General features: G+C 39.8%; 1 protein-coding gene across 1 annotated transcript in view; it reads left to right on the top strand.

Moving 5' to 3' along the window:
- Positions 1-19,912, top strand: part of CHRFAM7A (CHRNA7 (cholinergic receptor, nicotinic, alpha 7, exons 5-10) and FAM7A (family with sequence similarity 7A, exons A-E) fusion) — a 44,581-nt gene that overhangs the window by 11,962 nt on the left and 12,707 nt on the right. The window contains exons 3-4 of the mRNA XM_014944766.1: positions 11,709-11,753; positions 16,034-16,143. Coding sequence (XP_014800252.1) covers positions 11,709-11,753; positions 16,034-16,143 — 155 coding nt within the window. The remainder of the gene's footprint in view (positions 1-11,708; positions 11,754-16,033; positions 16,144-19,912) is intronic.

Genomic DNA, 19,912 nt, shown 5'->3' with positions numbered 1-19,912 from the left:
ATAGTCACATCTCCATATTGCTTAAATGATCCTCATAATGGAGTAGCTTGAAGGGAAGGCGATGGACAACCCTGTGCAGAGTTGGTGGACCCACACACGTGTTTAATTATACAGCACAACTGCTTTGGACTTTTATTGGCTTGTTTTCTGTGTTCAACCATGAGTATTAACATATTTCTGTGGGTGGCATCCCCATAATTACTCTCAATAACTACGGTTATGTCAGTTCAGTATTTGAGAGGAAAGAAGCAGGCCTTTTCCAACTACGACCAATGCTACTAAATGCAAGAATGAAGACAGAAAAAATAAGGAGCGCTGGTAAGTTTGACTGAACAACTCAGAGCTCAGGAAATTCAAATAAGCTTTTTTAAGGATTTTGGAGTGTTCACTCCATCTCTGACCCCACCAGAGAGAAGTGTTCTTTTTATAGGAGAGAGTCTGCTCTTTTGTGTTGCAGAAAACAGCAGCCTGAAGGACTGCGTAGGTGTTCTGACATTTCAGTCGTGACGCTTGTTGCATTTGTGAAGAGAGAGACACACAGTTGATTTTCATCAATGTAGTCCTCCCAGCCGAGCTCACTGTTCCCCAGTACCTTTGTCAGTGATTCTTTACAGGCATTAAAAGAGAAGTGGGGACCATATGGATTTTTAGGGAAAACTGAAAATGAAGACTCTGTAAAAGAGGACTCTCAAACCTGTCCCTCAGAGGATGTAGAGTAAGGAATAACTAGAATTTCTGTAATGCTGATTTATTCTCTCTTCCTGAGTTATTAAGGTGTCTTTGTAATACTTCTGTGTCAACAGCCGCAGAGACATTCAGCAGAATAAGCAATTTATTTGGTACTATTACCCTTCTCCAGGGAATTTTTTAGTTGCAACAGTGATGTCTGTGCTGTATCCTAGCTGGAACAGAGACCCCAAGACATCAAGGACAATAGGTTATGTTACATATTACAGGAATTTTGGAGCTACTTCTTCCTTAATTTGCCTACACTTGGAAAGCTGGAGGTAAGACAGTACGGTTAGAGAGACTGGGATGAGCACTTTGCTACCCGGCCCTCTGAAACTAGCTTTAGCTGTGTCTGTTTGTAGTGGAGAGAGCTATTCCTCATGCCTGTGTCCTAGTCGGGTGTCTCCATCCCTGTGCCTCTGGTGTTCCTTGAAGGTTCTGCAGTTTCAGCCTGTGAACTGATGCTAAAACATGAACACCATGCTCTGGTCAGGTGTGGAAATCCCTGTTGCTGTTATTCACAAAAATAGGACAGAGGAACGCCAGCAGGAGGCTGGAGCTGGAGTTGTGTGCTCTGCTCGCACGAAGGGAGAAAAAGAGGCACCTTCGTGTTCAGCTCCTTGTTCTCCCCTAACTTTCTCTTCTCTACCTGAAGGAATGCACCTGTCCTTCCACTTTAGTTTCCTAAATATATGTGCTATAACAGCATTTCCATATGACTTTGAACATTTTGAGGAGAAAGGAAAGTCAAATATGACTTAAAGTTGATGAGCAAGAATAAAAATAGAGTCAAATCCTTTGATGTAATGCTGTCCTGACATTACATCCAGGGGTCAACTTCTACATTTTGCAGCTAAAGCCTAGGCAAAGAAATCAAGTTCAAAAGCTTTGATTCCCTCTTGTCTTAACACTGTCTAAGGACTGGGGCTTTGTTATTCCCTCTGAGCCTGTAGAATGGTTGGTAGTTCCCAGATCCCAGCAAGTGTGCAGAACTGGGATGCCTATCTGTGTCAGACTGACAATGATCAGCAGTACCTAGAGCCAGTATTTAACAATAATTTAGGGTTCCATCCTCTCAATAGGAGTCTGCTACGGAATACAATGGAATCAAGGATTATTTGTAAATAAAGTAACAGAACGCAGTTGTTACTTTGCCTGCTTACAATAAATGTAACTGTACTTCAAGCTCTATACTATATTTAATAATGGAACTGAGTGAAACCTACAGTGAATCATGGGAATTCATAAGATAACTTGAAAAAATGCAACCTCCCCCTCTTGCTCTTCAAAAGAATATTTTTTACACACAAAATATGCTGAAGTACGTTATTAGTTTTGCTGTACTTGGCTCATTTCATATGCCTGATCCCTGCTAGTCTTTGCAAAGATGAATGTGTTCAAATCTAAATACAATCTCTTGTTAACAATGATGTACCGAAAAAAAAAAAGAAAGAAGACTGCTATTACAATTATGTCCCCATGGTAACAGAAATAGTACATCATGAGGCTCTTACACATATTTATAACCTCTGCTTCTTTTCTGTGAAACTCAGTGAAAATCCATCTCAAGCCCAGTGCCAGGACAAAGCCCTGTTACAGTCCGTGGCACGCACGACTGTCACACCGTGTCAGGGTGTAGATGGAACAGAAACAACGCTCCCCCATTTTGCTTCCTCACACAGATGCTCTGCCCAGAGCTAAGATGGCACTTCCACGCTCTTGCTCCAGCAGCTTTTCTGCTGTGTAACATTTGCATCCATCTGGGATGACCTCAGTACGTTTAGAGCAAACTCCACCTTTCTTTTAAAGCAAGATAAAGTAGCTGGGGAGAGAGCAAATGCTTCTTGCAAAAGCACATGAGATTAGCTGGTGTGAACAAACCACTGGAGTTTTTCACACTTGCAAAATAGAGCACACATGGCAGAACTGAAAAAAACCAAAACACACAAAACCAAACAACTTGCCCCTCAGAATTTCACTTGAATTAAGCTAAGATATCAGACTCCTCATCTCATTTTCCAAACTCCATCTTAGCCCAGATAAAATTCAAATAACATTTCCTAATTTTTATTTTAAAGAAAAAAAATTAAGATATTCAAAAGGCCAAAAATGAGCATCTAGTCCTATCCCAGCAGCACAGAATGCTCTGGTAACATTTTAGCATTTTAACTCTAGAAACTTTAAAGCTTTTGCGGAACTTTAGCTATAAACACAGAAGCACACTTGTCTGCTGTATTCAGGTTCGCTTCCTCACTCTTTTGTTTCTCTCCTACTCACACACCTGCATGGGGCAGGTGAACTCCAGGCTTCAATACCCATGCAGAACATACACCTGAAAAAACCCATTTTTTTTTTCAGAGTTACACATAGGTCAAGCTCTACAGTCACTTAAGTCTGAGCTGTAACTGTGGGTAGGCTCACAGCAAACCTTGGATTAAATATGCACCGGCTCAAGTGTCAAAGGCAGACCAGAACTGCAGCTGGTCTAGTGCTCATACAAACATCTGGAACGCATGTCAGCAGATGTGGCAGTCCTAAACTGCGTAGCTGTGTGCAAAGACTGTACTGTTAAGGATATTTATAGCAGTGCTGAAATCTGCAATGCCATGCAATAGTTTTGTAGCATTACTGCAAAGTATTCATTCGATACTGTTATTTGTAGCTGGGCACCATTTTCCTTGTGTTTAATTTGCTGAAAATTAATGTGCTTGTAGGTTAGAAGAAAGATTTACAAAGTCATTCTTTAAAAAGCATTTGTTGATTTTCTACTAATTTAATTTCATCTATAATAATTCACTAAAAAACCCCAAAAAGAAAATAAGTAGTCTGAACAATTTCACCTGCTCCTGATGGGACATGCTTACAAACTCTCAAGAGAGGAAAATGCTCTACAAATACTAAATATCATTTGCTGTAAGAGTAATAGCCCAAAGTTAGACCCAGCAGAGCACAGCTGGCTCGCTTCAGGTACTGCTGGCACTGGGTTACTCCACAGCCCAGCGAACAAAGAAAATAGCATTATACATATATACATAGGCCAGCCTGGATGTGTGCATTTCAAAGGAAGATTGCATAAGTAGATATTACTTTGAATTAAAACTTCCGTATCTTTAAACATTACACTCAGATTAAGTAAACATTTGTGAAGATAGGTCTTATTTTGAAGATGAGAAGCTGCAGAGAGTTGAAGTAATAGTAAAATGAGGTCCTGGCTGTCACAGAGGACTACATGCTAGAGAGATACAGTTTGAGCTGGAATGTTTGGTTTATCCAGCACTGTTTCTAGTAAGTGTGACCCACTCCTTAACTTGTACGAGAGAGAGAGCTCTAGTAAATATGGCCAGACAGAGGAATCACTGAATGTAGGTCACAGTTCTAAAACAAAACAAGAGCAATGAATAAATAGCATAAGAGTGCAGAAACAGACCTTAATCCCACCTGTCTCATGCAGGAAACTTCACTGGATTAACAGTGGCCCTCTCCTACAAATATTTATACATTGATTTATGAAATTGGGCCAGTACATACAGTCAATAGCCCGAACACTTTGCACGGGTGATACAACTCTTTCACAAATACTCTTCAGCTGCATTCTCCTTTCCAGCTGTACATCCTAGCGTAGGTTCTTGTTCAGTTCTGCTGCATTGTCCCCATGATGTGAAGAGGCTGATATTTTAATTCAAATAGGAAATAGAGGAACTGTCACTGCACCTGGGACTGCTACTGCCACTCTGTCCTTCAAGATTATAGAAGGTGCTTAGGACAGCAGGTTGTGATGGGAATATGCCAAAGATTTACTCTGCATTGTTCCTGGCTAGAGATTTAGGGGACTTCAATAAACTTTACTCACTGTATCACAAACAGAAGAAGTGGGTCTCCCTACAGGAAAACTCTGTCTTTCCCATATAACTCTAAGTATTTCACTTACTCCCAGAATAGCCATTCATTGCCGTGCTCCTCTTTGAATTTACAGTCCAAAGGCAGCCTCCTTAAAATATAAAAATGGCTCATGGCAGCAATCTGTGCCAGTCTGTGTTATCTCCAGCAACAAAACTCTGCTCTCCCCAGTCAGGAGCAATTCTCCAGGGCAGTTCTCTATTCACAAAGACCTTCAGCATCCATCCATCCATCCATCCATCCATCCATCCATCCATCCATCCATCCATCCATCCCAAATCTAGTAAACCTAAGAGCTCAATAGATAAGACATTTTATTTTCAAATTTCATTTTAATTAACTACTCACATTTTGGCTTTCCTTAAGATTTGAATTCTTTGATTAAAAAAAGCTAGAGGAAATAAAATCAAAGATCAAGAAGCACACAAAGTAAGGAAGACATTTTTAGGCTGGATTTCAGAGATTTAACTGCAAAACTCACCTTAATGCTTCAGGAGATATTTAGCTAATTCCCAAGCACAGCTGCAATACCTCATCCCTAAAGGCCTGAAAGAGCCAGAGAGATTGTGAGTTGGAAGGTGTGGAAGTCAGAGCCAGATATCATCCTAGCAGAGAGGGTGCCTCAGGGCTGAATTTGGCTTTGAAGTGGAATGTGGAAGAGAAGAAATGGTGATGTCCTAAATGCCTTCAGCTTTCACTAAGGTCACTAGCAGCATGGAGTAGCTGAGGATGAAATAATGAAGACCAATTTTCAGGAGGTTCTTTGCACCAACAGAATCAGGGCTAGTTAGCAGCTGATGTAAAGGGAGTTGGTCTAAGGCAAGCGCAAGCCCAACGCCAAGTCATGCAGAATTGGCACACCATGATGATTGGGCTGTGTAGTAAAACCACATAATCTTAAACTCTGCTTAAACAGTTTGCAACAGTTGCTGTAATTTTGAAGGAGTGTTGCTTCCCAGCAGTAGGCTGTGCCACTACAAGATCAAGTCAGAGCTCAGTTTTTGTATAAAAATCTCACTGATACGGCAAAAGTCAGAACACCAAATATAAATGCGTGTTTAATTTTGAAATGGTCTTGAGAAAAATATAGTGAAAGAGTTAAAATTTATATTTTCCAATTCTGACTTTTTATTGAATCACTTCACACTTTTTGCATCTATTTTCAATAAATCAGACTCTGCGGCCTGTTCCTGGTGTTGAGCCTTACATGCTGGATCACAGAATATTATTAATATTATTTATGCATTGGTAATGCCTGTTTATACAGCATTTCCTGCATAGTGGGAAATACGTATTGTAATCTGAGTCAAAAACATTTTACTATGATAAAAAGGTATATTGCTGACTATTGGAGAAGTGAAGGGTAACAGCACTAACCTATTCCTTTTGTGGTCGAAGGGAAGTCAGGTGGGGAAGAGGCATTAAGAGTTCATATCTCTTTCATCTCACAAATTCTGTGCACTGCTCTTTTCTTCATCTTTATGTTGCCTAAAACACCTGTTTCAAATTGCCAATGCTCTGTGTAGCTTTTTATTCCTGTGCAAAACACCTTCAACATTCCTTAATTCCATCCAAATTTGCATTTTAATTAATCTTACCTTTTGGCAGGTGCAATGTAGGTGATGCCTTAGGCTTGAGGGGTAATAAACGCACACCCATCGCTGGGCAGCCTGACTCTCCACCCTCCACTACATTCTTCAAGATCAAGACTTGCTGCAGCTACAGCCCCCACCTATAAACGACCAGAGGTAGTCCTTGGCAAGCAGCTGCAGTTTTCATTTCAGTGTCCTTGCAGAAGCACCAGCCTGGCTTTTTTAAGTAACTGAATCTTATCCTTAACCCTGAGATAGCAAAATTCAATTTTGCCTGCACCACTAAGAAGCCTTGAGCCACCTTTGATATAGAAGTTTAGCGCTGACCTTGGCACACGAGGGGAAGATAACTGCAACAGTCCCTGCTGCTGACTTAGTGCTGTAAAGAATGTGAGGTCAGGATGGTGTTTTCAGATGGGCTCCAGGTGGGTGAAGCTGGACCACATCAGCTCTGGCCTCTCCTGGAGGCTGGCCACACAGGGTGCTGATGTGCACCAGCATGATGGGCAGGAAGAAGTCTAGTCCCTTCACTGCTCTCCATAAGTTTCAAGAAATTCAGATTCATCTTGCCACTACGGCGGCCCTAAGTATGGTCACAGAATCAATCTTTTGTCAACTCACCACTTTATGAGCGCTTAACTCACCTTCCATCCCACTCTCTCAGTACTAGTCTTATAAGGATTCAGGCTCTTTCACTTTATACAGTTTAGTGAGCTCAGTGCGTGACACTTAAAAGGAAGAGGAAGAAAATCCCAAGCTGTGTGAAGCAAAAATTAAACATTACAGAGTTTTAAAATCATGTGGGAAAAGCCATCATTAGGTGGTAGCAATTTGACGCTGTGGATCAGATGATGTTGAGAATGTCTAATAAGCAAGTGCTGAGACAATGAGGCAACAGCTAATGAACTGATTAACCTGTTGGTTCAGTAGGATGACACTCAAGCAAACAAAAGTGAAAATCTATATAGAAGTGCCTTCACATTTCCTGCTGGCTGCAGCCCATTTTTAACTTTAGACTACAATTATTAACATCAGTCTTGCTATGAGGTACCAATCACAAATGTAACACTGTAACAAGAGATGTCTTAAAATGTTTCTACAAACTCATTTATTAAGGTTCATAGTAACTAAAGCCCAGTTCAAAGTTACTTTTTCCATAATTTAAGTGAAACTCAACCATGTAAAAATAAAGAAATGCAAGAATTACAGCTGATAGATTTCAGTCAGGACACCACTTTATGCAAGTCTTCTGGAAAGTAAGTTCTTGCTACATCACTGTCTACGTGCCAGTCTGTAGGCATGCACGCTTATTTTACTTCTTTTTCCCCTTGCTTTTTTGCTCCCTATATTTTCTAGTATGGATACTAGATGTGCTGATGTCCATGTCATGTGCTGAAAGTCAGCATATAATGTTCCTTACAATGTCTGTAATGTCCAGGCTAATGCCATTCACAAAGCATCATCAAATTTTCATCTCTTCTTTTATATATTCTGTTGAACACAGGGTAAGGGAAGGACAATGTGAGTAGCTAACACTATGTTTCCAGAGGTGATCCATCTGATAGACTGTATAAATTGAAAAGACAGATAAAACCAGTGATGGAAACCGGAAGAATAGAGACAGTGAAACTCCCTTCAAAAAATTCCAGAAATCATTGCCTCTATTTTCAAAAATGAATGAAGGATCATTCAAGTCTTCCTGATGTCAGCTACTTTCCCTTCATTGCCTACACTGCCATAATGGAATGTAACAAACAGTCCAGTGGCACTTTGCCGTTTTCCCTGGTAGATTATGACTACAGTTACGAGTTGAGAAGACCGAAGCAGCCTCCCACCCACCTCCCTCTGCACTGGAGTGGTTCCTCACTCTTCCTCAGCCACACTACTTGGCCAGTACCGTCTGAACATCAAGTAACCTAAAGTTTCTGGTATGGGAAAAAAAACCCCACACCAATCCAAACAACATAACAGAGTTTCTGGTCTCGTTCCCCGACTAATGTCCCCAGCACCTCAGAATATGTTGTGAAGTCCTTTTCCTTTGCTCCTTTACAGTAGAAGCAGTTTGTAATAGGAGCTGCCTTGCTTTTGTGTTCAACGCTTTTTCTGTAAGTGTTCACAAAATACTGCAAAGTGACAAAAACTGGTGAAGTTCTACAAAGCATTTCAAACCCACTCATCATTTCATGGAGAAGTACCGCACAACTCTGATGAAAACCAGAGTTAATGCAGTTTGCTGTAAAGCTTTTAAAAGAGTGTCCAAAAAACTCCCCTAGCCAGGAGAAATCCTGCAGGATGTCTCCTGCCCACCCTTCACTGGCTGCACTTGGGACCACAGAGAAGGACAAACCCTCTAAAACCAGAATCTTTCCTCTAGTGATGGGTGAGTCAATCCAATAACAACTAAAATGTTGGAAGCCATTTGCTCCAACAAACACTATAAAAAACCCACCACTATAAACCAAGTGTCAGCATGCAGCAAGGTTTTTATAGCTGAGGAGCAGTGATGGGATATATGATTTAAACACTTATGGAACCGTAAAAATAGTAATCCAAGCGGGAGTTATTTTATTCATATATACTCTTTCAGGCTCTAAATGCTTAAAATAACAGACAGAAACAGCAGGAAAACAGCATGGTCCATCTTCACTTTGGGCCTATCTTCACTGTACAAGTTACTTTTGAGTTAATTCTCTCAAGATACCCTCGTTGAGCTGGGTTTGCATGAAAGATAACGCTTCAGCCTAACTCCTGGCTTTCAGAATGCATCTGCAGAGTCTCCTGCAGGTGAGCCCGTGACAGCTCTGCCGTGTGCTCAGAGCCCACTGTCCCCCTCAGCTCTGCCAGTCTGGCTGCTCAGCGGTGGCTCTCCAGCCTGGTCCTGTGATATGTACAGCTCCTTTCTGGTACTCCTAAAATAGTTCATCCAACTACGCTGTGCACTCAGGGCTTCAAAATAAATCCCCACGGCGTATCGTTAGCTTAAGCACTCCAGCTTTAGTACAACTTTTTCCTGCTAGAGAAAAGGGAATTTTTGAAACATCAGTAATCTAAGGCTGGGGCTGTTCATGTGTATGAAGAGATCACACTGGGAATAAAATGTGAGTTTAACTCAGAATTTAACCATGCAGGAGCACATGCCATTCAGCTAATAGTCCTGAAACAAGCTTCCCACAACATAATGGATTCTGAATTGCTCTGCACTTTTGGGTAGCCAGTTACGCCTGTGCAAAGCAAAACAACTACTGTCTGCCCTGCAGAGAAACCACACAGCAGCAGCGCTCTCAGCTTTGCTCAGGTGCAATAGATGGGGCAGTGCATTATAGGAACTTGTTGTGTTCATCTGTGACAGCACACAGAGCTTTGAGAAAATGCTATCGGACTTTTAAAGATCATTTATCATTGGTAGTATTTACATCTGACCTAAAAATGGCTGTGATGAATAGAAACATATATAGGTTTTACGTGTCCTTAATTTGCAACACTTGTCTATAGACTTTAGGTTTAGGTCATGGTGACAGTGAATGAACTCTTAAGGATTGTTTCCTCATTCAGGAATTAAAGACCCCATGCAAACTAGTTTTGTTGTGCCCTAACACTATAAGCAGGTTTTTGAGAGAGGCACCAAATTAATGTTTGTAAGACTAGAGAATAACAGCTATTATTGCAAATTAATTACTGCTTTGCCTGGCTGACATCTTCAGCAATGCCTTCAGCATGCTAGTTCAATGCAGGTTAACAACGCAGTCCTGATATCAAAGGGTTAAGGAGACCCGTTTCCCCAGGATGCCATTTAAATGAGGTGCTCACTTGAGATAGTTTTGAAAAAATAAGGCTCCTGGAGGTGATGAAGCAGGAAATAGAGAGGAGAAGTGCTGAATCACAAGCCGTGGTGTGTGCTTCCTTGTATTTTTTATTTTACTATTCACTTCAAAGGAAAGTAGGAACGTGCATTTGACAGCAGACCTTATTAATGCGCAATACTGATCTTTACCTAAAATCTTATTTGTCTGTATGTTGTACATTTAGTTGTAATTATACATGACCTAGTAACACTGGCACACATTTACTGATGCTCCTCCTCAAAAGGCTTCACTTGCTTTAAAAATGCCACTATCCCTTGCACTGCATTTGACTTTACATGCTGTGTAACTTTTTATTATTGTGCTTCCCTAAAATGGCTTCAGTTAAAGGGTGAGGTGGCAGAGCCCTGGAACAGGCTGCCCAGGGAGGTTGTGGAGTCCCCTTCTCTGGAGATTTTCAAGACCCACCTGGATGCAGTCCTGAGTGACGTGCTCTGGGCAACCCTGCTTTAGATCTATAGATCATCTATAGATGATCTCTAAAGGTCCCTTCCAACTCTGACAATTCCATGGTTCTGTGAAAAGTCTCTCAGGACTTTTGCTCGTATAGAAGTCCACTGAACAGCAGCAAAAGAATAAAGAATATTGACTTTTAGTAAAGAGCATTATAGAAAAAAATGAAATAGCATTTTTTTTTTGTATGAAATGTGATTACACATTGGGGGAAGGGGTTTGGACATCTTATTGCCTTTCAGAACAACATTTAAGTTCAAGAGTGACAGATTTCAGTTCAGAGGTCTACACGTACAAGCAACTCTGACAGTTGCTGCTGTATGAGTGACTGAAACTTGCTATGATGCTTCCATAGACTATAAATGAAGCTTTGACCAGTGTTGGGGTAGGGATTGTGCATTCCATTTGGGGAATGTGTAATACTGACTGTATAGCTTAGTATATCCATCAGCCTCACACAACCCAGGTAGATACTGATACAGTACCTCCACACAAATAAGATCAATAACATTTTCCTGTGTCTGAGGAGTGAAGAATTCAACTCTTTAATTAACTGCAGTATTAAGATTCGTATTGTGTCACCTGAACTTACATCAAATAGTCAAAGTAGGCGAGGGGGAAGGCCTTCAAATTGGAACTGTTCCAGGCAGAGTAACAATGTTCTGCCCTGACAACAGTCTTCTGGTAAAGCTGATACATCACTTTTTGAACAGTTCCACTGCTATCAGCGCTGCTACTTGCCTCTCAACACAGCCTCAGCACACATCACCTCAGCTTAGGTACACTTTCTTTGTTCAATATTTCTTCTGTTACCTGCATATGTCTGGTTTGTCAGGTTAATTAGTGAGAGGTCTGCTGCTAACGAAGGTGAAACAGGCAAGCCCTAGTGTAATCTGCTTTGTCTTTTGAGATTCTTTATTAAAGAAGGAGCCCCAGGGAAGAGTCTGGCAGAAGGATACCTCAGGAAACAGTTTGACTGACTGTGGTAATACGAAATACATGAAAAAGTGAAAACCTGTGAAAACTTCTGCTGCAGTTAAGTTCTAGGCAATGATCCCTTTGCTTTAAAAGGTACCTAAGCACAAAGGGCTATTTCAAAGTAGTCTAATGTATTTAAGAGTGTGGTTCTAAGTGTATAGTACTAAGCTGTGATTTGTTTTTTTCTCCTTCCTCTCAGGATGAAAAGAATCAAGTATTAACAACAAACATCTGGCTACAAATGGTGAGTTTTAAAAAAAAGCATGGGTTTTTTTTTGCCCTGTTGTTTTTTGAGTTTAATGAATTTGAATTTTAGGAGACTTTCAAGGTTTTGTTGTATGTCTTGCTGCATAGTGGGCAAAGCTAAGCTGAATGGAAAAGTGTAAGGCTGAGATTTAGGTCTTGATGTTGGTTTAGGTATTTCTGAAAATTTTAAGAATTTGTGTCACTACATCTAAGTAAATTACTAACTCACTGTTCTTGGTTCAGTCCCAGGCAGAACCACTGTAGGTGACAAGAGCCTTATCAGCCTTTCAACAAATCCACTATGTTGTGGTCAATCATTTGACTGTGAAAGAGAACTCCACATGCAAGAAATGCATTTCATCTGTAATAGCTGTTCTGATCAGCACTCTGAAAATCGCCAGATGGCTCTTCTGATATATGGGAAAAATTGTGCCAAAGAGGTTCATTATCTCCTGAGAGATGCTGCCACTGTCCCAACTGAATGTCTCTGCCATCCCACTTGCTTTCCTATCTCCTTAAGAAACTGCAACAGGATTTTAATTAAAATGGCTGTGCTGTTCTCATGTTGTTCAAAACGCTGTTGTTTAAATATAGGTTGTCATCAGAAGTTAACTGTGAACATGAGAAGTTTTTTATGTTACTTCTCCAAGTTCTGTATCTCAGTTACATGACTAAAAAAGGTACTGGAACATCAGTGCAGTTTCCTAATGTTCAGCTGGGAACAGTATACTTTTTCCTGGTTTCCCAGTTTGTTTTGCCCACAGAGGGTGTTCATTTTTCAAACAGTAGCTTTATTTTACCTTTTGTTGCAATAGTTGGTTACTATAGCTGTCACGGAATTTCACATCCTGTCCTACCATAACCAATACCACCACTAGACACCACAGCAGAGAACTTTGCCCCCATTAACTCCTGGCAGGCATTAAGTTTCATTCACTTTTCAATAAATAGAATATTCAAGAACTTTGTGCAACCATTTTAAATTTATTTGCTCTGTAAGGTTAACTAGCAAGAGAGCTGCTCCTAAGCAAAGAAGCCTACACAGATTTATTCTGATTTTTGCATTAGTTTAATTCTAAGATTTAGAATTAAGAAGATGCGTCTTACTGTGCTGACTACTGTGGAGACCTAATGCTTCCACAAAACATTTCTACCGTAAGTTTGTGCTTTACAAAGATGGGGTGACATGGGGAGCTCTCTCCATCCTATAGCAGCTAGGATGAGAATTTGCCATTAATTTACTTCCCCTCTGCATTACAGGAACGGAACTGTTTGGGTTAAGATTTAAAGAAGAGTTTTATTATTCAAGATAAGCATGCTGCTTCCACAGAACTTTACACTTCTCAGTTTCTTTAGTGCATTCAGTTTAAATGTATTCTTCTTTCTTTTAGTATAACATTTTTTGCAGAGCACCCTTTTTGCAACATGGTAGGCCTTAGGAAACAAATGAAAGACTATTTTGATGACCTACAAAGGAAAGCATGGCTAGTCCATTTATTCACAAAGAAAAGTTGACATGGAGGAAGCATTCAGCTCATGTTATTTTTATAGTCTTGTTGTACAGTAATATTAAAACTGTCAAATATAATATGTTGTTGGCTTTCAGCTATAATGACAACAGTTGCTATGATTTCTTACCAGGAAAACAGATGACAATTTATACTCAAGAAGCTATCATTTCTTTTCCTTCTCTTTTATCCCACAGCATCCTTATCCTTTTCAAGACTGGTTTTTTTTTTTCCCCTAGGGAAATTCCTGATTCTCTTATATATTCTGTATTTCTTTTGATTTTATTCACCTTAGCACATAGTCTATGTGGAGCATGTTAAGACTGCAATGAGCTGATCGCTTGATGACTACAAAAATGTAGCCATTCCTCATGGCCTATGTACACACAAAAGAGAAGTGTTTCTATATGAACTGTCTATTAATGGTATGCTAGACAGATCCAAAGCATGCTTAAGGCAAACATATGTCATTTTATTATGCGAAACGGTCTGAGGTAAGTTTTACCCTGAATTTCCCTCTTCACTCCCTTTCTTGATACAGGTGTGTGTATAATCAGAGATTTATCTTAAATATAGTTTATCTAATCATCACTGAAATACTTAAATACAAAAACTAACTTGGGAGCAAGGGGAATATAAGCCTAGTATTTATACATGCAGACTCTTTGATCCTGACCACTATCTCCATGGCAATACTGTTCAGTATTAAAATCTTAAACTTGATTTGAGTTACAGCGAGAGCCTTGCCCAGTCTCACACAGATTCATACTAACCCAGGTACCTTGAGCTTTTGCTATTTTAATACGCATCAAATATATTTCAGCTACAGTGGAGATCATAGATTTAACTCTGAAGTTAAATCTAAACAAGGCAGCTGGATGGGTAAGCACTTCGTACACATAGCGAAACAGAGCAACTGTACAATCTGCTTAACATTATCTCGAATCCAGACTTTAATATTAAAGTTTTCTATCACCCTTTGACTGTCTTTACATCATTCAGTGTCACCCTGTGCTACATCATGTCAGCCACAATAACTCCTAAAAGAAGTTAAAATAAGAAATAATGGCTCTATTGATATAAATATTATATTGTGGGCAGTGAAAAGAAAAAAAATATGAACAATGCCAATCATATATTCGGATTTAAGATTTCTGTAAAAAACTATTATCTGTAAAGCAAAAGGAAAAAGCAATGGACAAGTCTGATCATTTGTCCAGGTGAAAATGTGCTACATATTCATAGTAAAAATGACTTAGACAAATATGGAAGCACAGGCCAAGAAACTGTATAATAGAAGCTTTACAAAAGATGTGTGATGAATGTTATTAGATGTGCTGCACACAGCAAACTGATCATTTACAGAGCTCTGTTCTAGAGGTACAAGGATGAGTTTGAATACCTGCAGCGTGAGGCTAACTGGGGACTTGTTTGGTGCAGCAAACTGCAACTTGCCTGTGACAGTAATGCAAGGAATTATATACAACAATTTTATATGAATACCCTACACGGATGATCAATAACATTACCTCCACACTACCCACTGGAAATTTTTTCTGACTTTATTGTCTCTCAGAGATTTTAACAAGGGCCGCTAGATTGTTGAAGGGATAAAAATTGTACATTTACTCACCCATTTTGAAGCTTACATTTAAAAGACTAACATTTGGCATTACAACAGCACTGTAAATCTGGAGAAGTTTTCACTCTAAGTTATGTGATGCCTACAGCAATGAGAAATTAATGCAAATAACATAATATGGGTATTGAGAGAGACACGATATAATGAAGCAGAGAAATTACACGAAAAAATAAATTTTGTGAAACAAAATTAACTATCTTATTCATACCTTTTGCATACAACAGTAACCAACCACCCTTGCATCCCAACGATTCATCTGCTTAGTAAGGGGTGAAGTGTGACCTCAGTTTCAGAAAAATACAGTAATTCCTTCTAACGTTTCTCAGGAGGCCTAGAGGTAACCAGCTTGCTTGAGCTGCCACAGTACTTAGCTGCCTGCAGTTTGGGGCAGGACTTTTGTTTCTGACTGTCCACGACCGTATGTTTCAATGACAGTGTCTGAGATTTAGCAGTGCTAAACACAGAAGAAAGCCCTGTTGGTTTGACTGCGGCAGACTCCTGCCTCTGCTGGCAGCCAGGGCCAGCTGGAGGGGCCACAAACAGTCCCCGGGGTGGCTGCCCAGAGCAGTATGGGCCAGCCAGCAGGGATGCTGCAGCGGGGCTGAGCATCTGCGCCCCAGGCTGCCTGACTGCCGGCCATGGGAGCTGCTGAGACCTTCGATGCTGGCATTAACCATCCTACCATTGCAGTTCTCCCCATCAGCAGTGACTCTTGGCTGCTCTACCTCATGTCTATAATCAAGCTATTACAACCTGAGAATTTCCAACAGAAAACGATTTTCTATGAAGAGAAACATAATTGAAGTTAACATATGACTTGTAAAAGAAAATCTATTCTATTCCACACTGGCACTTGAGAGAGTACGAACAATAAAATACAAGCACCCCAAATCTTCTTTTATAGGCTGTTACGAGCACTGCAGTGTGAATTGAAAATGAGATTTTTATGCTTTCCATTGAGCTCTAGGTGGCTTAATTCACCCTTTCCAAACATTTCACAGCCTGAAGGTAAATAGTATCTCATTAACAAGAAAACACCTATTTTTTCAGACTATCCAGTCTGCTATAGAGAACTATAGCAAACCAGCAGATGAGATAACCTAACTTACTTTTTTGTGTATGTCTTAGTACTGGACAGATCATTATCTACAGTGGAATGTGTCTGAATACCCAGGAGTGAAGAATGTCCGTTTTCCTGATGGACTGATTTGGAAGCCAGATATTCTTCTCTATAACAGGTTAGACACACTATTTTTTCACGTGGGGAAGGAGAGAAGATCATAGAATTACAGAATCACAGAATAGCCCTAATTGGAAGCGGCCTTGAAAGATCAACTGGTCCAACCTTTTGTGGGAGAGGGAGCCTAGATGAGACTATCACTCTGCCCAGTTGCAAAGAGAAGGCAAGGCAAATGATATAATCATCTCATCAAAACGGTTTTGAAATTTTCCAAAACTTTCTAGGTTTTCAAAGTACTGGAAAATTACTAGTCTCCTGTTTATGCAACAGGAGGTCATGTTTGCAAATACTTCAGAAACAACAAGATCGTCCCTACCATCAATTCTAATTGGGTTTTGTGAGATGATTGGAAAACTGAACATTTCAGGCTGTGTTTAACGATACAGGTAGTGATACAGGTAGTTTTCTCTTAAATTATTTGTTTGGTCTAAACATCTAATGGTGAATTCAAATCTGACTTTCAACTACTTGTCTAGTTTTAGTTTGGGTTTCACTACAGGCAGGATAGGTATATGCCAGTAAGTATGTTTGCATCTTCCCATGTCAACAGTTTTGGTGTCATTCTTTCTTCCTGCTACAAAAATAGCTAGAATATTTGCTGCTCTCCTCTTCAAACTATCTGTTCTGAGTTGGGCTTATTTCAGGGACAGAGAGATTGCCATCAATCCACTGCAGAACCTTTGGCTGACATTGAGAGATTCTTTGGCTGCACCATTGTGTGGCAGTTCCCATTGCAGAATTTATTTAGTTTAAAAATACAAAGCACCGAGAGCTGCCCGCTCTTTAGCAACTTGCCTTTTTCTGTAGTTGTTGTGGGCCTGTGTGCTGCTCCCCAGGCACTGGGAAGACTTTACATCTGCTCTGTACATGCTGTCCTGGCTCTTTTGTGGTAGCCAGAGCACGTTGTTATTGGCATGAACCTTTTGTCTTCCTAATGACTTTGTTTCTCTGCCATATGTCTACTAACACTACACCCCTCCTATGTTTATCAACCTGGATTCCCCTCCCCACTTCAGGAGTTGCTTTTTCTTGCAACAAGACCTAGAGAATAGCTGTACTCAGTACATCAGCTGCAGCTTTGCACCCTCTTGCCATTTGATGATCACCTTTATGAGCAATGTCACTGTCACAGGTGGTGCTGAACTGTAATATGTGATAACAGCAGCCAGTGACAGCATTTGTCACCCACTTACTACTTCTCTTCAGTCCCTTCCTTCCTGCTTTGCTTACAGCATGCTGCAGCGTTGCTCTTGAAGGTACAATTAATACTAAATGATTTGAGGTGATCCCCATAGAGTTCACCACACTTAGGGTAACTGCCTGTCAAGATTACTTCTTGTTTCTGGTTTAAACATGGCAATTGGTGCTTTAGTTGTCCACACACCAGCCTAAAAAACCTTTCAAATGCTCTGTACACAAAATGGAGCACCATGCAACCTGGACAGGCATTTTTGCAACATTAATCTTTCTTAGAGTATTTTTCAATTCAAATTTATTTTCTTAAGCATTTATTCCTTGTTACCTTGATTCTGTAAATGACAGCATTCTTGTGAGAATCTGACAAATCACACCATCATTTCTATTCTCCTGCTGAATAACACACTGTGCAGGCCATAAAACTGGTACTGTACAGCAGCAGTTTAGAGGTTTCCAAAAGAATGAATTATGACAATATACTTCCTCACATATATCACATACCTGAGAGACTTTCAGTGCATCTGAGGATTTATGCTTCAATATTTAAGTAAGTATATCCAAAATGAAAGGGTAATTTTTTTAGAAATTAGTAATATTCATACATACATGCTAACTGTAGCTGAAGCACATTATAGAATGACAAGGGTAACTTAACCTGAAATTGTCTGTTAATACAGGTTTTTGATTTGGGATTGTTCACTATGGCATGGTGACAAAGTAATTATTCTAGTGTTTCTATTTCGAACACATATTTAATCCAAATCTTATTCAGTGTTTAGTCAGAGAGCAAAGCTATTTAAAACAAATTCTTATTCCTGCATGAAATTGCATTGGGAATGTTATGATGTTCTCTTATACTGACATGGTATTTTGAGATAGATGCTTTCAATTTCTATACACTTCACGAGGGACATGCATCTGCAATTACAAAGAAATTAATGAACTATAAATTAATTTTTCTTTTTAATGAATACATATTTCATTATGTCTTGAGTCCTTATGCATCTTACTGCAGCCTACTACAGGGAAACTTGTGGCAGCTGTATTAAATTTTGCAACCAGTCTACTGTGAAGAGAGCAGGGCCAGTTCATCTGTAGATTTTCTGAGGGAAGAAAATCTTGGTCTATGTACAAATCCCAGGATTAACTGTGTTAGGGTCATGGCTCTCTTCCACTTTGCTAGTTTAACTAGACTTAGTACTTATTTTCCAAATGGCCACATAGTCTTGGAATAACAAAAATTCTGGTAGTTATGTCTCATTTTAACACTTTCATTTCTCCAGTTTTATAAACCTGAGATTCTCTGTATGGGTCCCAGTGGGATTGTATCTGCTAGGTACAGCTCTGTCACCCCAATGTACTGCAGTCAATATTTGCATTCAAGTGGTTCTAGCCTGAAGAAGAAATGTAGCAGAAATAGTTTTCTATCATTACATTTGAGTGCAAAGTCCCATCAAGCTAAGGCTTGGCTGCTTGTGCACTCCCAATTGAAGAATCACATTTCAAAGAACAATTAGAAGCATAGTGTAAAAAAACACATATGCTTCTTTTTAAGGAAAAAAAAATCATATTTGAGTCTGAGTACCTCGACATTCTTTTAAGAATGTGTCTTATGAAAGGCAAAGTCACAGGGCAATGAAACCCAGATTCCTCCATCACTTGTGTCTTTTTGAAACTTTTGTTTTTGCCAATTACCAGAAACAGCAGCAAGGTCTAGGAAGCAACCCTCTGGTGCTTAACTGCCCTCCGCTGAGGGGAAGAGAACAGAATGTAGCTTAGGAGGCTAAGAATTTTACTTCTAGTCATTACTTTCCACTTTAAAAAGTAATTTGTGGAGCATGGATGTTTTTACAACCTAAATTTTACTACTTGTTTGAGTGTCATCATGTAGCCCTTATTAATTTCAAGTCAAAGCAATTACTTGTCTATTTCTAATACAGAAACCTGTTGCAAGACTTTAAGTCTGGTTTTCTAAGGAAATGAGCCATACACACCTGTGTGAATATACGTGTTTGTGTATGATCCCTCTCACTGCCCCTTTCCCCAATATCCTCTGAATCCATTTCTGCCAAATTTAGCAGTGTGATCAGTAGAGATCTCCCACAGAGGCAGCAGTTTCTTACAAATTTCATGAAAAGAGCAGCCAAGATGAGGAGGGAGAACAATTAGTCATCCAACTGGAGGAGAAGCTGCAACATGAACTCAGATCCAGCCAGGAGCTGTGAATCTGAAGTAGAGCAGGCTGCATTAGTTCAGCTGCCTTGGCATTGCCTTTTCCCCTAGAAATGCTAGAATCCATTCATGCTACATACACAACATTTAGACTTTTCTACTTGTTTTCAGAGTTTCAATTAAATAGTTGCAAAGATTTTCAACACTATGAGCCTTCTGCTCACCGCAGGAAAAAATGCAGCTCCAGATGGGCACGTAATTATTTGAATATAGTTTTTTCTTGTTTGCATATTTCACAGGCCAGTCCAGATAATTTTTAAAAGTAATTTCTTCAAATACACAAAGGGAAAATAAAATGCAAAGTAACAATGACAGAAATAACGATTGCTTTATTTTAG

Source organism: Calidris pugnax, unplaced genomic scaffold (assembly GCF_001431845.1).
Source record: "Calidris pugnax isolate Ruff unplaced genomic scaffold, ASM143184v1 scaffold70, whole genome shotgun sequence".
NCBI lineage: Eukaryota > Metazoa > Chordata > Aves > Charadriiformes > Scolopacidae > Calidris > Calidris pugnax.
Note: the sequence above shows the minus strand (reverse complement) of the source record. Positions and strands in the feature narration are given on the sequence as shown.